This window comes from Anabrus simplex, chromosome 2, assembly GCF_040414725.1.
Source record: "Anabrus simplex isolate iqAnaSimp1 chromosome 2, ASM4041472v1, whole genome shotgun sequence".
Lineage (NCBI taxonomy): Eukaryota > Metazoa > Arthropoda > Insecta > Orthoptera > Tettigoniidae > Anabrus > Anabrus simplex.
This window is the reverse complement of record NC_090266.1, coordinates 45,306,262-45,328,050: the sequence shown is the minus strand read 5'-3', so window position 1 is coordinate 45,328,050 and position 21,789 is coordinate 45,306,262. Positions and strand designations below refer to the sequence as shown.

Here is a 21,789-nt window from a genome sequence, read left to right as displayed (position 1 = left end):
TTGGGCTGAAACGACTTCGGAGTAAGGAGACAAGTTGCTCGACTAAGCGGTATCTATTAAGTTAAAACAAATCAAGTTTATTATATGGTCAGTGTAATGTATTGAAAAGGTTGACTATATAAAAAAAATTGATTTGTTTTAACTTTATATATAAACACTCAATATGGACCAAGCATGAAATTTATTACATGTAAGCAGTACCTTCCAAGTTGTCAGTGGAAAGACTCTAGTAGATGAATAATCTTGAATGGAGTTTGTAAAACTAAAAAGGAGCATAATTTGGAGATAAAGTTGGAATTCATAAGGACAAATTGGGGCAAATATGAATTTATAAGAAGAGGAGTTAGCGATTGGAATAATTTACCAAGGCAGTTAATCATTAAAGTTCAAATTTCTTTGAAATCATTTTAGAAACGGCTAGGTAAACAACTGAATGGGAATCTGCCACTTGGGTGACAATGCTAAATACAGATAAGTGGAGATTCACCGATAAACAGGAATTATTTTAAAATACAGTCTACTTGCCTTTATCTTTCATATACTTCTTCAGTTCCTGTATGGTAGGACTCATGCCAAGGGATCTCATGATGATTGTCAACTCATCTAGAGTCCGAATTTGACCACTACGAGCAAACAAGTAGAAACATTCTCGAAATTCTGGAAAAGAGAAGTCCATTCCCATGTAAAGCAATACAGGCTATACTGATGGCTGCTGGAGAACAGCTCAAGTAATTTATTACATATATCAGAAAGCACAAAACATTTTACCATAGACAATACAAGTTTCTTGCCCAGATTATTTCCACATGACACGTTGTGGGATGAACTAGAACAAGTCTGTTACTTTCATTGACCTGTGTAATTCTGACCTTCGACTAACTATATGAAAGGGACTGAGGTATGAGTAACGCCAGTAAAACCATTTCTTATGTAGCCAGCCCCTGAGGCAAAGGGTGTGAATGTAAGGTCAGTTTGTGTGTTCATTCAGTAGGCTTGGCAGACTGATACATAATAGCACCATCAGGCTCACTGATGAAAAAACGTAACTCCTCAATTCCTTAGTCACCACTTCAGTAATTCCAAGGCTTTCTATGACAGATGGTGGTGGAAATGTTGGGGGATCACCATCTTTCACGTTGATCACTCAACATACACAATGTGTTTCTTATGAGTTTGATATTTTATCATACACCACATTACACTCATTCAAAGCTTTGTACAATAAATGAATCATTCATTTTAGAAACAATGTAATTCTATTTTTGTCATCCCACACACTTCAGCATAGAAACTGTGACAGTCTAATGCTTTCATTCATAAATTTGGAATTTTATTTTGTAATAATTTTGGAAAGTACGTAAGTCCAGGACTACAGCAGTTTCTATTCTGAATGTTGATCAATCAATCAGAAGTGATCTGTACTTAAGGCTGTCACCCAGGTAGCCAAATTACCTATCAATTATTCTACTAGGCTTTTCAGAAGTGACTTCAAAGAACTTGGAATTTTATCAAATATTCCCCTTGGTAAATTATTCCAATCCCTAATTCCTCTTCCTATAAATGCATATTTGCCCAAACTTGTCCTAGGAGTTGGAAGGAAGCGGCCGTGGCCTTAATTAAGGTACAGCCCCAGCATTTGCCTGGTGTGAAAATGGGAAACCACGGAAAACCATTTTCAGGGCTACCGATAGTGGGATTCGAACCTACTATCTCCCGGATGCAAGCTCACAGCCGCACGCCTCTACGCGCTCGGCCAACTCGCCCGGTCAAACTTGTCCTCTTGAATTCCAACATTATCTTCAGATTATGATCTTTCTTGAAAGTTCCACTCAAGCTTATTTGTCTACTAGTCATTCAACGCCATCTCTCCACTGACTGTTCAGACCATACTGCATAGTCGAGTAGCTCGTCTCCTTACTCCCAAGTCTTCCCAAACCAAAGTTGGCAACAGTTTTCATAACATTACTCTTTTGACGGAAATCAAACTGTGCTGCTTTCCTTTTGATCTTTTCCAGTTCTTGTACCAAGTAATCCTGGTGTGGGTCCCATAACTGGAACCATGCTCTCATTGGGGTCTTACCAGTGACTTAAATGCCCCAACCTTTACACCCTTATTACAACCTGTAAATACCCTCATAACCATATAATGAGATCTGTAAAATGTATTTACAACCCTCTTAATGTTCTTACCCCAATGAAGATCTTTCCTTTTTTTTTGTGTGTGTTTTAAGTTGCACCGACACAGATAGGTCTTAAGGCGACGATGGGATAGGAAAGGCCTAGCAATGGGAAGGAAGCGGCCATGGCCTTAAGGTAGAGCCCCAACATTTGCCTGGTGTGAAAATGGGAAACCACGGAAAGCCATATTCAGGGCTGCTGACAGTGGGGTTCAAACCCACTATCTCCAAGATGCTAGCTCACAGCTGCGCGCCCCTAACCGCACGGCCAACTCGCCAAGTTTTCCTTATATTAACATTCCCATGAGGTACTATCACCCTATCAACACAATAATTAAAACCAAGAGGACCTTTCCTCATGGTGAAACTTACAGCGTGACTTTGCACCCCACATACCATCATACTGTTGCCTGCTGCCCATTTCATTACATTGTCAAGGTGTTTTTGCAATTGTTACTCTACTCAGTATAATGCCATCTGCAAAATGCATCAACTCTGATTTCAGTTCTTTACTCATATCATTTAATTACATATGTAAGGAAACAAAGATCCAATTACTTTCCACCTCATATATATTAACAATATGAGTAAAGAACTGGAATCAGAAATAAGGCTTTTGCGGGTGATGTTATACTGTGTACAGTAATAAATAATCTACAAGATTCAATCAATCAATACTGATCTGCATTTAGGGCAGTTGCCCAGGTGGCAGATTCCCTATCAGTTGTTTTCCTAGCCTTTTCTTAAATGATTTCAAAGAAAATGGAAATTTATTGAACATCTCCCTTGTTAAGTTATTCCAATCCCTTAATCCCCTTCCTATAAATGAACATTTGCCCCAATTTGTCCTCTTGAATTCTAACTTTATCTTCATATCGTGATCTTTCCTACTTTTAAAGACGTCACTTAAATGATTGTGAAAGACTTTTTAAAAAACAGCCTCGACAATACTGTGAGATGGACAACAGACAATATAATGATAGTAAATGAGGTGAAAAGTAAGGTTGAGAGCTTCACCAGGAGGAGAAGTCGTCACATTTTTAATTACTGTGTTGATGAAGTGACAGTACCTCAAGGGGATCACTAAGTTTGCTAGTGGCTTTACGTCGCACCAACATAGATAAGTCTTATGGCGACGATGGGATAGGAAAGGGCTAGGAGTTGAAAGGAAACGGCCGTGGCCTTAATTAAGGTACAGACCCAGCATTTACCTGGTAAGAAAACGGGAAACCACGGAAAACCACCTTCAGGGCTGCTGATAGTGGGATTCGAACCCACTATCTCCCACATGCAAGCCCACAGCAGCGCACCCCTAACCGCATGGCCAACTTCCCCAGTGATCATTGTAAGTACCTAGGTGTTAATACAAAGAAAGATCTTTGCCACAACAGTAATAACATTCACAGGATTGTAACAATGGGTACAGATCTCTTCATATGTTTATTATGGTATTTAAGGGATATAGTAAGGATGTAAAGGAGAGGGCATTTAAGTCACTGGTAAGACTGCAATAAATTAGAGGATAGTCTTAATATATGGGACCCTCACCAGGATTACTTGATATGAGAACTGGAAAAAAATCCAAAGAAAAGCAGCAATTTGTTCTGAGTGATTACCTACAAAAGAGTAGTGTAAATGAAATCAATATAATTAAACTTCCACCCGTTTGATTCTACACATTTGCTTTAAGCAAATTAATTACTTGTAGAACATGTGAAGTTCCGAACATTGGACAGTAAGCAGGTTCAGGACATAGAAGAGAATGGGTGGCATACAGGGATGCTGTAGTAGAAACAGCAAGAGAATGCCTTGAGAAAACTGTGTGTAAAGATGGGAAAAAGCGAACATCTTGGTGGAATGAAGAAGTGAGAGCAGCTTATAAATGTAAAAAGAAGGCTTATCACAACTGGCTCCAAACAAGGGCTGATGCAAACAGGGAATTGTACGTAAATGAAAGTAACAGAGCAAAACAAATAGTTGTTGAATCCAAAAAGAAGTCATTTTGGCAATAATCTGGAAAGGATAGGTCAAGCAGCAGGGAAACCTTTCTGGACAGTAATAAAGAATCTTAGGAAGGGAGGGAAAAAGAAAATGAACAGTGTATTGGGTAATTCAGGTGAACTAATAACAGATCCCAGGGAATCACTGGACAGATGGAGGGAATATTTTGAAAATCTTCTCAACGTAAAAGGAAATCTTCCTGGTGGAGTCGCGAACAACCGAGCCCATGAGGAGGAGGAGGAGGAGGAAAATGATTCTGCTGAAATTACGCTCGAGCAAGTGGAAAGGATGGTAAATAATCTCCACTGAAATAAAGCAGCAGGAATAGATGAAATTAGACCTGAAATGGTAAAGTACAGTGGGAAGGCAGCGATAAAATGGCTTGGTAGAGTAATAGGATTAGCATGGGGTGTTGGTAAGGTACCTTCAGATTGGACAAAAGCAGTAATTACATCCATCTATAAGCAAGGGAAGAGGAAGGACTGCAATAACTATCAAGGTATCTCACTGATTAGTTGTTTAAGGTGCTTTACATCGCACTGACACAGATAGGTCTTATGGCAAAGACGGGATAGGAAAGGGCTAGGAGTGGAAAGGAAGCGGCCATGGTCTTAATTAAGGTACAGTCCCAGCATTTGCCTGGTGTGAAAATGGGGAAACCACGGAAAACCATCTTCAGGGCCGCCGACAGTGGGGTTCGAATCCACAATCTCCCGAACACTGGATACTGGCCGCACTTAAGTGACTGCAGCTATCGAGCTCAGTCAGTGATTAGTATACCATGCAAAGTATTCACCGGCCTCCTAGAAGGGATGGTGCGATCGGCTGTTGAAAGGAAATTGGATGAAAAGCAGTGTGGTTTCCGACCACAGAGGGGCTGTCAGGATCAGATGCGGCAGATAACTGAAAAATGCTATGAGAGGAATAAACAATTATGTTTATGTTTCGTAGATCTAAAGAAAGCATATGACAGGGTACCGACGGAAAAGATGTTCAGCATACTGGGGAACTATGGGATTAAGGGTAGATTATTAAAACCAATCAAAGTCTTTTGGGCTGCAGTGAGTATTGATGGTAGAATGTGTTCTTGGTTCAGGGTATTCACAGGGGTTAGACAAGGCTTTCACCTTTGTTGTTTGTAGTTTACATGGATCATCTGCTGAAAGGTGTAAAGTGGCAGGGAGGGATTCATCATCATCAGTCGTATTACCCATTACTGAGTGTCATGACCCCATTGTTTTGTTTCTGGAGAGTTACATGCTTCACAAAGTGTCGCCATCCAACTCGATCTTCAGCTTTTCTTAGGACGTTCTGAAGAGGAAGGCCAGTTATCTTCCTAGCCTGATCTAGCCACCTGCTTGCCGCCCTTCCTCGTGGTCTTTTGCCTTTTATTTTGCCTTCTGTAATAGACTTTTCCAGGTTGTCTCCATCCTTCCTTAAGATATATCCAAGGAACTGAAGCATTCCTTCACTGACACGTGTAGAGAGACATTTCACTATCTTCAGTTCTTTAATGATGGACTCACTTGTTCTCCTTTCGGTCCAAGCTACACGTAGCATCCTACGCCAACATCACATCTCAAAGGCATCGATGTGGTCTTCGTCCTTGATGGTCCATGTCTCACAACCGTAAAAGAACACGGAAAATACTAGTGCTAGGGAAGAATTCAGTTAAGTGGAAAAGTAGTAAGCAGTCTGGCCTATGACGACGACTTGGTTTTAATGGAAGATTGTGCCTAAAGCATAAAGTCTAATATCTTAGAACCTGAAAATAGGTGCAATGAGAATGGTATGAAAATTAGCCTTTCGAAAACTAAATTGATGTCAGTAGGTAAGAAATCCAGTAGAACTGATTGTCAGACTGGTGATTCAAAGCTAGAACAGGTAGATAATTTCAAGTATTTAGGATGTGTGTTCTCCCAGGACAGTACAGTACAGTACAGTACAGTAAGTGAAACTGAATCAAGGTGCAGTAAAGCTAATGCAGTGAGCTCGCAGTTGTGATCAACATTATTCTAGTGTCAAAAATTTCATTTTTAGCTTCCGTATTGAATAGAGATTTAAATTCAAAATTGTTAGGATGGGGATCCACCTATTCAATTTTGAATGCAACAGTATTCTGTAAGAAGGAAGTCAACTCCCAGATGGAACTATAAATCGGTCTGTTTTCAGACCAACTTTGCTTTACAGGAGCGAAAGCTGGGTGGACTAAGGATATCTTATTCATAAGTTAGAAGTAAGAATGATTGCTGGTACAAACAGATGGGAACAATTGCAAAAGAGTACTCGGAATGAGGAGATAAAGGCTAAATTAGCAATGAACTCTATGGATGAAGCGGTATGCATAAACCAGCTTTGGTGGTGGGATCATGTGAGGCGAATGGAGGAGGATAGGTTACCTAGGAGAATAATGGGCTCTTATGGAGGGTAAGAGAAGTAGGGGGAGACCAACACGATGATGGTTAGATTCAGTTTCTAATGATTAAAAAAAAAAAAAAAGAGGTATAGAACTAAATGAGGCCACAGCACTAGTTGCAAATAGGGGATTGTGGTGACGTTTAGTAAATTCACAGAGATTTGCAGACTGAATGCTGAAAGGCATAACTGTCTATAATGATGATGTATGTATGTATGTATGTATGTATGTATGTATGTATGTATGTATGTATGTATGATTCATTCCTTTGGAACATCATCAGCTACACAACATTGCTTAGGTGAAAAGCACCTAAATAGTACTTTTGTTATGCTTACAACAAAACTAATTTAAAGTATAAAAATAATTAAAATATGTGAAAATAGGTGGGGAGGGTTGAATGTGGTGACGTAGTGGGAAGGGAAGATCGTTCCGCTTATGGTCTACCCTAACTTAGAGCAATTTCCTATTCACTTAAATGGAAGTTAAAATTGTTAAGTATACAGCACTTTTGTTCATAGCTGATGTGTTATGTTTATCTTTGTTGGGTTTTTTTTTTAAGTTTTTGAAAAAGAGTTTTTGGTGTCGATGTTAAATCTTAATTTAAAATCTGTTACTAGGCGAGTAGGCTGTGCGCTTAGGGGCGCGCAGCTGTGAACTTGCATCCGGGAGATAGTGGGTTCAAACCCAATGTTGGCAGCCCTGAAGATAGTTTTCAGTGGTTTCCCATTTTCTCACCAACAAATGCTGCGGCTGTACCTTAATTAAGGCCATGGTCGCTCCTTCTCACTCCTAGGCCTTTCCTAAAGATATTGTAAAAAAAAAAAAAAAAAAAAAAAAACTGTTCTCTTCAGCTGCTCTTCTTTTCCAAAACGAGTGTTGTCGTTTGATTTAACTTGGTGAAATTGGGTCTCTTGAATTTTTGTTTATTAAGGGATCCTCTGAAACCGATTGCTGTCTTCCCCAAAGTCTTGATATGTCATCAACCTACTGGGACCTTGGAGGGGACCAGCGGCAGCTGATGTGGCTTTCGTCTTTGCTTAAAGCAAATATACAGTATAGTATCAAACAGGCGGAAGTTTACTTTTATTGATTCTATGCAAATAGGATTTGATATGGGAAATGTAGCTAATTTCTTGCAAGAGAGTAGTGTTTCAAAAATATTGCTAACCTTGGACTCAAACTGCTTGATTAAGAGATATGTTCCAAGCTGTCAATGGAGAGATAACTGTCAGGTTCTAAAATCTACCGAATTTAATTTTGAATATATAAATTTATAAATTATACAATCAATCACTGATCTGCATTTAGGGGAGTTGCCCAGGCGGCAGATTATCTATCTCTTGTTTTTCTAGCCATTTCTTAAATGATTGCAATGAAATTGAAAATTTAATGATCATCTCTCTTGGTAAGTTATTCCAATCACTAACTCCCCTTCCTATATATGAATATTTGCCCCAGTTTGTCCACTTGAATTTAAACTTTATCTTCATATTGTGATCTTTCCTACTTTTAAAGACACCACTCCAACTTATTCATCTACTAATGTCATTCCACGCCATCTCTCCACTGATGGTTTGGAACATACCACTTAATTGAGAACTATGTTAGGTTTAATGGTCCACCCAATCAATACACTTCTCTTTACAAGTGAGAACACAAAAATACGTTATACATTCTTTGGTACATTTCGTCTAATTTAAGACTTCTTCAGCCATAGCGTCTCATAACTAATTAATATACATGATTATTACTGTCTAATAATATAAAATGGATAAACGCATGTACTTTCTGAAAGGTTTGAAAATACACTAAAAACAATACACACTATTTTTCCATAAAACTGTCCATCACTTTCTTATAAAAATTCTTCACATGTTAAAATTTAATTCTACATTATATTTCTTGATATTTGACATACAGTGCTGGTAGCTTCATTGTACTGACTGAGGGAGATTTGAACTTTAACCCCAAAAATGGGACCCTATCATCAACTGAAGAATAATGAAAGCTTAAATTCTACAGAAAATTCCTTTCAAAAGACAAGGTCCTCAAAATTGGTGTACCTCTCTATAGCCAGTTCTCATCTGAGCCTAGCTCTGACCTAATACTAGCAAATACTTTAACACACCAATACCGCACAGCTCTATCTCAACAGCATTGAGTGGAGTGCGAACAGCGACGGTGGTGACATCTAGCATGCAGGTGTGACAAGCACAGGAACTTGTCTATGTTACAGTTTGAGAGGAATGCATCTACACTCATTGGAAATATTTTTGTTAAAATAATTGAACAATCATAATAATTAAGAATTAAATTTCATAAACCTCCAAACGAACACTGTGTTAGCCGTGCATTTCGCTATGTCTTTAAAATTAAAAGCAGAATTTGTTTGAGGATCCACCCATCCTCTGGAAGGAATATTAACCTACTACGCTCTTCTCTTCTTTCTAGACTTTTCCCAGTTATCTCAGGCAGCACTTGTGTAGACTTAGCCTAGTTTTCTGGCCGGATGCCTTTCCTAACACCAACCCTATGTGGAGGTATATATTGTAACCGTTCGACCCTAAGCTTCTCACCAGAGGAGACGAAAGTTAATACCTTGGGACACATGAATATCAAATAAACTATATGTGGCTTGCCCGCAAATTGCCACGCAAAGAGAAACAATTAACATTCCATGGTTTCCCATTTCTCTATGTGATGTATGGACGCCAGCGTTACAGTTTTAAACAAAATAAAACTGTAAAGCAAAATTTATATTTACTAGCAGAGAGACTTATACTTAAATCACAGGGGTAGGATTTTAAATAATTAACCATTAAGTATCGTTTGAGAAAGAAAATTAACGCAATATAAAATACAAATGAATTTATTATACAAAAAAAATGAGATGAATCGGAAAAGTTCCTTAAAGCGTGGAGGGATTTAGAATTTACGTTACTCAAATTACTATTGCTTGCTTTATCTAATTGAAGCTCGCCAACTGCAGTTTCCGTTGAAGTCATCTGGTATCCGTGGTTACTCGTTCTCTTCTTCTCGATGTAGAATTGGCTCAATGGACATCCTTCCTTCTCTGATGTGGTACGGGCTATCTGGACTAGCACTCCCTAACTGCCTAGTCTTTAAATTAGACATTGGCCCTATACTTGTAAAAACTGATCAGCGTTGACCGTGTGAGGAGAAAATTCAGAGATACGAATTTTTCCATGTTAGAAGAAATCTCAATCCAACTGAGCTATACTATTTATACGGTACAGACTTGTACCAAATTCCATGGACTTGAACTAAACATAGTTCTTCGTCCAGAAGATTTACTGAATACACACAAGCCGTAAGCTTGTTTCGTCTCACGCAGATCCGATAACATAACCGTAGCTAAGTACTGTATCGAAGCGATAACACACTGTACAAAAATAACTATGACTCGGAGAGACCACACACTGTCTCAAAATCAATAATGTTGTTCAAAGTAGATGTTCACAGTAGAAGTTCTAATAGTAGTTATGTTCTCAGCAGAAGTAGCGATGTGAGTGAGTATCCATGACTCCGTGAGTCCGTAACTCCGTATTGTATCTCGAGGGTTGCCCCGCACTACATAATATATCACCGGGCTCTCCCCACTCTTGATAACAGCTCAATATCAATTCTCTATATAACGAAGCCTCTGATTCGTAGATCGCATTATCATCTCCCTCTCTTCTCCCTTCTTGACAAGTCCCGTAGGCGTGGCGATGATGTAGTCTGCTGGTATGCAAGCCTCGCGCGCGGGTCGCTGCTTACTGCCTTGGCTCATGAGTTTAACCCAACGACTCATGTAATTTTCCCCCGCTATAAGAATAACCTTTTCCGTATACACAAGCATGAGATGAAATGACTACAACTATGTCTCAACATATTGACCATATTTACAGTACATAATGAATTCCAATCCTACCTAACATAATAATTTAAATAATAAATGATGTTATAACTATATAATATGATTCCTTGTTTACAAATGATTGACGTAGAATAAATATGTTATTACGAATAATTCCCCACGGCGGATAAACTTGATATCAAATGATATCGCGTAAAATGATAGTATATTAAATTAGTCTGGCTGGAGAAGCCTGGACGGTTACAATATGTATTTACTATTGCGTGTTTCTGTGGTTGTTTTTCGTGTGATATGTTGTATTATTTGAAGATGCATATGAATACGAACACAAATCCATAGTCCTCGATATACACGAATTAACAGACGAGATTTAAATCTCCGACTCAGCCGGGAATCGTACCAGGGCCCTCTGAACCGAAGACCAGTGCGCTGACCATTCCATGGTGGTGATTATTACTCTAAGAGGAAGTATAACTGCCCAACCATCCTCTCAGAAGGGAAATGGAAGAGGACCAAAACTCCGAAGAATGAAGGTATCATCAAAAGGAAAAGAAGGGCCACGAAGCGCTAACCATTCAATCAAAGTGCCATAGGGAGCAGATACCTTAACAATATCCATGGTTTTCTTAAGATTTTGGGAAAGAGAAGGTGTAATTAAGGAACAGGAGTTTTGGTCCATCATTTCTTATTCTTCTTCCTCTTCTCCTTTTCTTCATCATCTCCTTCGGTACCCGGCCGATCTTCCCGAACTCTACAGATGAACTCAACACAGGGTGCTATCTCGCTTTTGCCGTACTTTAAATGTTCTGTTTTACCTCTGAAGACAGACACACTAATCTGCATACATATAACACATATTGGGGTTACGTGAGTGAACTACGATGTGCCTAACATGGACTGGTGCTCAAGCCTATGCAAACAATACACTGAAATAATTTTCTTACGCCGGGCTAAGTGACTCAGACGGTTGAGGTGCTGGCCTTCTGATCCAAATTTGGTAGGTTCGATCCTGGCTCAGTCCGCTGGTATTTGAAGGAGCTCAAATATGTTAGCGTCGTGCAGGTAGATTTACTGCCTCGTAAAACAATTCTTTCAGGATGGATTTCCGGCACGTCGGCGTATCCCAAAACCGTAAAAGTGGTTAGTGGGGCATAAAGAAAATTATTATTATTACTACTATCTTATAGTAAAACGAGCTGACTGGAACCGAAACTCATTGCCTTCAATTTTCAATTTCAAGACTACCACAATAACCACTACGCTACAGGCCCACAAGTTTCCAATTGTGAAATTTATGGTACTATTTAACAATGTGGACGCTCAAATTTGAGTATACTAGAGTTCCATATTTGTAAACGTTATTGGTTTTACGTCCCACCAATATTTCAGTAGAGTATCTGATTGATTTCTTAATGTAAGGGGCATAGAATGTAACCTCGACATAGATGCGAGGTCATTACTTTTTCTAATATTTCGGTCCTTATCAGTTCCAATGCCATTATCTTCTTCGTAAATTTGTTCAGCGCATAACGCGTTTCTTGGAATATAACTGCAATGTAAGATTATTTAGTGACAAACACTGATACATTATAAACAACATGCCAGTGCGCCAAGAATCATACAGATGGCAATATGTTATTGAAGAATTGGTCACACCAAGCCATGCAGGTAGCAGCACTATCGACTTTCTCGCTGAAAAACGCAAGCTGTCCGGTATTATCATATTAAAGTATTTGATACTAGTTCTCAATTAAGCTGTATCAATACGGATCTATATGATGATGAAGTTTGTAAACTGCAACACATACCACTTATTAAAATTATAAAATTCTTTTATTAACAACCACCTACTCAATACAATACACTCATAATCATGAGGTGCCTTAAATAATGGCTTAAATAACGGAACATGTTTCGTTCGGCATAGCGAACATCGTCAGCCGTTAATGTACAAAGACTAGGTCAGGGCCCTGAACTTAAGTGATCAAAATTGTTAAAAGAATAACAATGTCGTAATAAAAAGTAATATGATAACATTAGACTTAATTTGTAACAGTATGTACAGATCAACAGCGAGAATTTGTGGTGAAATACATTGAACGATGGAAGTCTGTGAAGTTAAAAACAATCATGGGGTTGTTAAAGTAAAAAAATAGATATTGTAGACATTTAAAATATACATCAATGCGTGAAGCACAGATTAATTATTGACAATGGAGTTCTTTCAATTGTGCAAAAACAAAAGTTGAAGTAGAGTTAATTGAATAGTACGAGTCAAATTGAATCAGTCAAAAGGCGCATGACGACGTAACTAAGATTGATATGACGTGATCTCCGGTAGTTGCGAATTCTGTAGGAGAGACGATCACAATGCCAGAAGGAAATACAAGTTGAACTAGTCCACATTCACGCGCTAGCAATAAAATTAAAATCGTATACAATGTAGAACATCAATGATGAACTCATTAAAGAATAACTGTGATCTTGAATATAGGGAGAGTTCTGGCAATCCGTAGATCAATGAAGCAGATTATGGCACAATTGGAGTTTGAAATCCGGAATGAAAGAAAAGGGAGGAAAATGAAGTCATATTATAACGGAAAATGAAGAAGGAGAAAAGAAAAATTGAAAGAGGAGGCTTACCCTTGGGACTAGTGTGAGGTGTCCGCTAGCGTTGGCTGCGTGAAGCAAACTGGCGAGTAGCTTTATTGCTGCTTCTAGTGTTGTATGTATATATACGTAGAGGCGGGGAGTGAGTCATGTGAGGTGGAGGGGCGACCGATTCTTTGGGCGGGTCGGATGTTCGTGGAGGGGGTGTCGCATGAAAGGGCGGTAGAGCAGTAGCTGTTGTTACAGAGGAAATATTATTAGCGGTTGTATAATTAAAAATTCTCATAAAGTTATTATTTATATTGAAAAGAGAGTAGTTCTGGAATTTTTTCGATTATTGGACTTTTAATTTCTGAAGTATCAATTAAATTTTGATTTCCGTTAAAATACTGGTCTAAGAATATGTAAATGTTCTCAAACTCTGTCATAAGTTTACTTTTATTGACGTATTTCAAGATTTGAAGGTCTTTTTTCAATTGTCGTAAAACGGTGACCAGTTTCTTCCATATGGGTGCTCATGGCGGAATACTTTTTATGTTTCAAAGCGTTGTAGTGTTCAAGGTATCTGGTCAAAAAGCTACGTCCAGTCTGTCCGATATAAGAAAAACCACAATGGGTGCATTTAAGCCTATAGATACCAGAGTTCGAGAATTTATTGTGATTAATGTTAACTATATTTGAATTGAAGAATATATTACGGTTCGTATATCGGGTTCTATAAGCGATATTAATATCGTATTTCTTTAGAGGGTTAGTAACTTGAAATAGGCCTGGGTTCGTGTAGGTAAGGCAGCATATTTCGTTTTTTTTAGGCTTGTCCGGAATCAGTTTTGTTGTGGTTTTTAATTTTATCTTGTTGATGATTTTATTAAGCATGAAGGGATTATAGCCATTAATTCTGGTCAAATCCTTGATATAGTTTAGTTCTTTTTTGTGATTTTCAGTTGTGAGCGGGATTTTTAATGCTCTTTAGACAAGACTAAAAAATGCAGCTTGTTTATGAAATTGCGGATGTAAGGAATCGTTTCTTATAGTGAAGAAGGCTTTCTAAATATTTGAAAAATGAATTTATTATTCTCTCTTGAAATGTTTAAATCCAAAACGTTTAGAGAACCGTTTATCTCGTCTTCCTTAGTGAATATGACATCATTGTCAAGCTCATTAAGGAATGTTAGCACGCTGTGATTATCATTTTTCTGTGTATCTATAATGGCAAAAGTGTCATCAACATACCTTAACCATAATTGAAGACCATTGATATTACGGATTATTTTGTTATTTTCCAAATCATCCATACAGATATTAGCTAGAATGCCCGAGATCGGGTCACCCATTGCTAGGCCCTTCTGATGATATATTCTATTACTGAAGGTGAAATAGTTATTAAGTACAAATTCTAACAAACTGATGAAATTATCTATTTCGCATTTGCTAAGGTTACTGTGGTTTAAAAGGTTTGTTTTAATAATCTTGACCATTTTACTTACCGGAATATTGGAATACATATTGGTAATATCTTTATGGATGATTTGGAAAATAACAAAATAATCAATAATATCAACGGTCTTCAATTATGGTTAAGGTATGTTGATGACACTTTTACCATTATAGATACACAGAAAAATGATAGTCGCAGCGTGCTAACATCCCTTAATGAGCTTGACAATGATGTCAGATTCACTAAGGAAGACGAGATCAACGGTTCTCTAAACGTTTTGGTTTTAAACGTTTCAAGAGAGAATAATAAATTCATTTTTCAAATATTTAGAAAGCCTTCTTCACTATAAGAAACGATTCCTTACATCCGCAATCTCATAAACAAGCTGCATTTTTTAGTCTTGTCCATAGAGCATTAAAAATCCCGCCCACAACTGAAAATCGCAAAAAAGAACTAAACTATATCAAGGATTTGGCCAGAATTAATGGCTATAACCCCTTGATGATTAACAAGATAAAATTAAAAACCACAACGAAACTGATTCCGGACAAGCCTAAAGAAACGAAATATGCTCCCTTTACCTACACAAACCCAGGCCTATTTCAAGTTACTAACCCTCTAAAGAAATACGATATTAATATCGCTTATAGAACCCGATATACGAACCGTAATATATTCTTCAATTCAAATATAGTTAACATTAATCACAATAAATTCTCGAACTCTGGTATCTATAGGTTTAAATGCACCCATTGTGGTTTTTCTTATATCGGACAGACTGGACGTAGCTTTTTGACCAGATACCTTGAACACTACAACGCTTCGAAACATAAAAAGTATTCCGCCATGAGCACCCATATGGAAGAAACTGGTCACCGTTTTACGACAATTGAAAAAGACCATCAAATCTTGAAATACGTCAATAAAAGTAAACTTATGACAGAGTTTGAGAACATTTACATATTCTTAGACCAGTATTTTAACGGAAATCAAAATTTAAATGATACTTCAGAAATTAAAAGTCCAATAATCGAAAAAATTCCAGAACTACTCTCTCTTTTCAATATAAATAATAATAACTTTATGAGAATTTTTAATTATACAACCGCTAATAATATTTCCTCTGTAACAACAGCTACTGCTCTACCGCCCTTTCATGCGACACTCCCTCCACGAACATCCGACCCGCCCAAAGAATCGGTCGCCCCTCCACCTCACACGACTCACTCCCCGCCTCTACGTATACATACATACAACACTAGAAGCAGCAATAAAGCTACTCGCCAGTTTGCTTCACGCAGCCAACGCTAGCGGACACCTCACACTAGTCCCAAGGGTAAGCCCCCTCTTTCAATTTTTCTTTTCTCCTTCATTTTCCGTTATAATATGACTTCATTTTCCTCCCTTTTCTTTCATTCCGGATTTCAAACTCCAATTGTGCCATAATCTGCTTCATTGATCTACGGATTGCCGGAACTCTCCCTATATTCAAGATCGCAGTTATTCTTTAATGAGTTCATCATTGATGTTCTACGTTGCATACGATTTTAATTTTATTGCTAGCGCGTGAATGTGGACTAGTTCAACTTGTATTTCCTTCTGGCATTGTGATCGTCTCTCCTACAGAATTCGCAACTACCGGAGATCACGTCATATCAACCTTAATTACGTCGTCATGCGCCTTTTGACTGGTTCAATTTGACTCGTACTATTCAATTAACTCTATTTCAACTTTTGTTTTTGCACAATTGAAAGAACTCCATTGTCAATAATTAATCTGTGCTTCACGCATTGACGTATATTTTAAATGTCTACAATATCTACTTTTTTACTATAATAACCCCATGATTGTTTTTAACTTCACAGACTTCCATCGTTCAATGTATTTCACCACAAATTCTCGCTGTTGATCTGTACATACTGTTACAAATTAAGTCTAATGTTATCATATTACTTTTTATTACGACACTGTTATTCTTTTAACAATTTTGATCACTTAAGTTCAGGGCCCTGACCTAGTCTTTGTACATTAACGGCTGATGATGTTCGCTATGCCGAACGAAACATGTTCCGTTATTTAAGACACCTCATGATTATTTTATAATTCAATGAGTGTATTGTATTGTATTCAGTAGGTGGTTGTTAATAAAAGAATTTTATAATTTTAATATATTATCCTCAATACGGTTCTATTATGAGATTAATTACATGTAACATACCACTGAGTCGAGCAGCTCGCTTTCTTTCTCCCAAGTCTTCCCAGCCCAAACTTTGAAACATTTTGCAAACGCTACTCTTTTGTTGGAAATCACCCAGAACAAATCAAGCTGCTTTTCTAGAGACTTTTTCCAGTTCCTGAATCAAGTAATCTTGGTGAGGGTCCCATACACAGGAACCGTACTCTAGATGGAGTCTTACCAGAGACTTACGTGCCCTCTCCTTTACATCCTTACTACAACCCCTAAACACCCTCATAACCATATGCAGAGGTCTGTACCCTTTATTTACTATCCCATGTATGTGGTTACCCCAATGAAGATCTTTCCTTATATTAACACCTAGGTACTTATAATGATCCCCACAAGGAACTTTCACCCCATAAACACAGTAATTAAAACAGAGGACTTTACCGTGAAACTCACAACCTGACTTTCAACCCCGTTTATCATCATACCATTGCCTACTGTTAATCTCGCAACATTATCAGGGTCATTTTGCAGTTTCTCACAATCTTGTAACATATTTTTACGGTGCTCTATACAGAATAACATCATCCACAAAAAGCCTTATTTCTGTTCTCTGTGACAGTGGATCACAGCAAAGCTACATCACAATGTCAAGTGCTAAGAATTTAAATTTGAAATACACAGGATGGGTAACACTAGGTTAAGATTTATTTAGAGGAAGATGGCACCTGCGTACTATGAGACCTATCAACTGGCTTCAAAGTGTGTGAAAAAAGGAGACAGATGTAAGGTTACAGTGCTTGCTTCTGGTTGTATGCTCACATTGTTAATGTTAATTTGTATTAATTTCTTAGGGACAAGAGAACTGAACTTACTTATTTTCTAAAATGTGACAGTGTGAACAATACTGGTGAGACACATAATTTGTTGGGAACTGATGCATCACACTGGATTTCAAAGACTTGAAAGACAATTTGGTGGTAACAAGGACGGTTATGGGCTCTTGTGATGTGTCTCCAGCAAGTTGAAAATTCAGAACAATACTATTGTAAATATCATTTTTCACATCTTGCATTAAAGTAAATTAAAAGTTCCCGTCTATGCCAGAAATTGCCATGGAGACATGTATTTACATTAAGAAATATGGGTAAGTGGTTCCACCTATTCAATACTACAAAGTTGTGAAGTTAGTACTGAATAGGTGGAACCACTTACCCATATTTCTTAAGGTAAAACTTGATTCAATACGGACCAAAAATGAAATTCTTGACATTAAACGGAGACATATGGCTGTCAAAATATGATAGTTATGATAGTACTGCTTTGAACCATCAAACTGTCTCTTCTTCTAACTTTCTTACATTGACTCAGTCAGATTTCTGTAAATTTGAAGTGATGGGCATAAAGAATCCTGGAGAGAAGACTATAAAAAAAAGAAAGAAAATGAACAAACCATAATTTTCTTTGATAATCTGAAGAAAGAAGAGTCATAGAGTCACATCATCAGACAGCACTGGATAGATTGCTGTCCTCCTCTGGAAACAAATTATGAAGTTACACAGAAACGACTACAGAAAACTTCAAGGAAACTTCAAGGGACAAAGAGATTCAATATGTTATGACAAAGTGTTTCAAGAATGAAGAAATTTTCAGAGTTACACATGCCTCTGAGGATCACTCAGCCTACACCAAAAATGAATACCAGGTTAATTTCTGCAGGGCAAAGGCGGTTGTGCGCAGAGCTAACCACTCTACCCTGCCAAGTGCTGATGTTACGGATAGTGGAAGCCTTTACCTTCCACGACTCCCAGGACCTCCATGGTCTGTACGGAGAGGACTTGTTTTTTGTTGTTTTTTCCAAGAATGGATGAACAAGGGGCCAATTGAAAATGCTGAAGATATACAATAATTTCGTGTGACTATTTCTAGCAGAGTGCAGCCCTTGTAAGGCAGACCCTCCGATGAGGGTGGGTAGCATCTGCCATGTGTAGGGAACTGCATGTTATTGTGGGGAAGAATAGTGTTATGTGTGGTGCGTGAGTTGCAGAGATGTTGGGGACAGCACAAACACCCATTCCCCAGGTCACTGGAATTGACTAATGAAGGTTAAAATCTCCGACCCTGCCGGGAATCGAACCCAGGTCCCTCTGAACAGAAGGCCAGTACGCTGGTCATTCAGCCAACGAGTCGGACATGTTGAAGATGATGATGCTACTAAAACACCCATACACTATGTGACTCATAGTGCTGTACGCTTCCTGAAAGGATAGGAACGGAAATTCTTTGAATGACTGTCTTGAGCCTGGGCCTATTCTCACTGACCTAGTTCCAATGAATCTAACGAATATGTTAGAATTTCTCTGATGGAATGATGGTAAATCTTAGATGGTATGACTGAAAATATTTTGGGACTTCACTGGTTCTGTCATGTGGATGAACTTGAATGCAACTTCACTCTGGTTACAGGCTTAGTGACCAGAAGAATGGTACTATCCAACATGCTGATGATATTTGATCCAATAGGAATTTTGGCTACAGCAAGTCTCATACCCAAGATCCCTTTGCAGAAGACATGGCTAAAATAGACAGGACGCTAACTCCCCTCCTTCGAGGCAAGTCACAACACAACACAAAGCTTATTCACTGCCTCGTGATGGATCCCAGCATCGAACGAGTTCTACAGGAAGAAATATCTGATAAATTAAGCAAGTGGAGACAGCAGTTGCTTTAGGCCTACCTTGATGATTGTTAGACACCTCAGAGGATTTTCTGCAATGATGGGCCTATTAACACATGTTTGTTGATGCTAGTAAAAGAGGCTTTTGAATGTTTCATATTGTCGATAACAGCAAATGATGAAGATGATGATAATAATAATAATAATAATAATAATAATAATAATAATAATAATAATAATAAAGTTGTGTTACGAACCACTAACTACAACAGATGAAAATTAAATACAAGTGAGTCTGCAGAGGACAAAATCTAGAGTAGCATCACTAAAGAAATCACTACCTCGTCTTGAGCTAATCAGTCCACTCCTTGGAGTTAGACTGTGTTGATTTTACCATATTTCAAACCTTTTAGGGAAGAGAAAATGGTAAATCACTTCTGAATTACTACAAGATTTCATCACTTAATTTTTATTATTCAGAAGTGGAAATGTTAATTCGGGAATAAAGGAACAATCAAAAGTAAGCACTGCCAAGGTACCGGTATGAACCTTGCCTATGCTATTACTTCGAAACCGACGACTGTTTGTACAAACAAACCTTATCTTAACTTTGAAACCTAACCTAATCTGACATGTCAAAATGAGTGACGTACACGGTTACAAAGCACTCCCTTGGACCTTGAACGTAAGATAACTTAAATACTGCCAGCAGGTTTTTCGATCCCAGAAAAAAAGCGAAGGTATGCAAGAAATCATTCCAAAATGAAAGTTCACAAATCAAAATTCATAAGGATTGATCTAACTTACCATCTATATCTTGCTCTCGAAAATAACGTGCCTGCAACAAAAAAATAAACATTTGAACAATTAAAATAATTTCTAATCAGGTTAATGACTGGTAAAAGTAATGTAATTAAACAGCAAAGAAAAGTGACATCTTGGTATTCAAAACAATGCCACATTACGAACTAAAAGAACTGTTAATTCAATATACGTAATGCAATTACAGCACCGTAAACAATTTGTCTGAGAACACGCAAATAAGAAAGTATAACAACCATTCTATAAAGAAGTGCTAGTCGCGTCTACCCTATTTATCTTTCTTTCCTGAATTTGAAACCAAATCGGAGCCAACTCAAAGCAACACTGCGCTAGCGGTCTCTCGCCACCTGTCGTTATCAGCTGGCTACTACCTTTGATTCGTGATGTCAAACGGGATGTCAGGTGATTTGTATAATTTCGCGGATTGTTGGATCCCATGTTGTTTTGGACAATAGAGTATGTCCCTTTGGTTTTGGATCACCATAAACTGGAAAATGAAGCGTGTTATCGAAAAAACTAAATTGCCACTAGAAACTAGTGTTTTGCCGTGACATAACTTTTGTTTCACCGTATTATGGAATCGAGCCGGTGTAATCCTGTAATCGCTTAGACAATGCGAGTCGAATGATTGCTATATTTGTCTAGAAATGGATATCTTAAGATGTCTTAAATCATTTTTTGAGCAAAACTGTTAGATTTTGGGAGGATGAAAGAGGCAAGCAAAGTAACAAAAATAACAATTTGTTTGAAGGCGTAGTTATTCAAACGCTTCTGTACTCTTTCTTCTTTGCTGGTTATTAGCCATGTTTCCTTCCCATAAAATGCCAAACTCTACAAAATATTCAAGAACAGCTTTCTAATATGCATATTATGCCATGGTGAAGTGGGATCAGATGGCAACCTTGCCTCACTCCTTTCTGGTTAGCTGCTTCTGTTTCATAGTCCTCAGTTCCCATCGCTGCAGCCTGATTTTTGTATAGGTAACACTGCTTTCTCAGTATTCAATCCTAATTACTTCCAGAATCTAAAGAGCTTGGTCCAATCAAGTGCCTTTCCTAGATTTATAAGTGCCATGCATGTGGCTTTGTCCTTCAGTATTCAGTGAGTATTGTTTTGCATGTTTGCATGTTTTGGAAGGCAAACTGATCTCCCAACTCAGCTTCAATATGTGTCTCAATTCTTCTGCAATTAATAGGTGTCAAAAATGTTTGCAAGTGTGAGATACAAAACTACCGGTAATAGTGTGGTAGTTTTCACGCTTGTCGGAATCTGTCTTCTTACAAATAGTCATACAGTAACTACATTCTTTTTAAAAATCATATGGCACTCCTGTAGCATACAGTGGCGGCTCATGCTGAATTATGTTGATGGTTCTGCTCTGTGACGCCTACTCCATTGCAATAAGTGTAATAGACACATCTAACTTCGTATTGCACACAGGAAGTCCCAGATGAGCTCATGTGCATCCGTCCTCCAACTCCGCGGAAACGCTTTACTCTATGTCCTACCAGTGCGAAGTTCTTGAAACTATACAGAATAAATACAGGTAGACGTACATCTCAATTTGTAAAACCCCGAT

The 21,789-nt window shown here is 38.0% G+C and overlaps 1 protein-coding gene across 2 annotated transcripts in view; it reads right to left on the bottom strand.

Annotated features, from left to right (window-relative positions):
• The window catches only part of LOC136863877 (calmodulin-like protein 4), a 49,742-nt gene extending 29,079 nt beyond the window's left edge, over nucleotides 1-20,663 (bottom strand). The window contains exons 1-3 of one of the 2 annotated variants that reach the window (XM_067140258.1): nucleotides 20,478-20,663; nucleotides 20,196-20,226; nucleotides 526-657 (exon numbers count right to left, since the gene is read on the bottom strand). In XM_067140258.1, coding sequence (XP_066996359.1) covers nucleotides 526-657; nucleotides 20,196-20,226; nucleotides 20,478-20,648 — 334 coding nt within the window. In that variant the 5' untranslated portion in view covers nucleotides 20,649-20,663. Of the gene's footprint in view, nucleotides 1-525; nucleotides 658-20,195; nucleotides 20,227-20,446 lie in introns of both variants that reach the window. The other variant, XM_067140259.1, reaches the window with a different exon arrangement.
• Nucleotides 20,664-21,789: the final 1,126 nt, after the last annotated feature.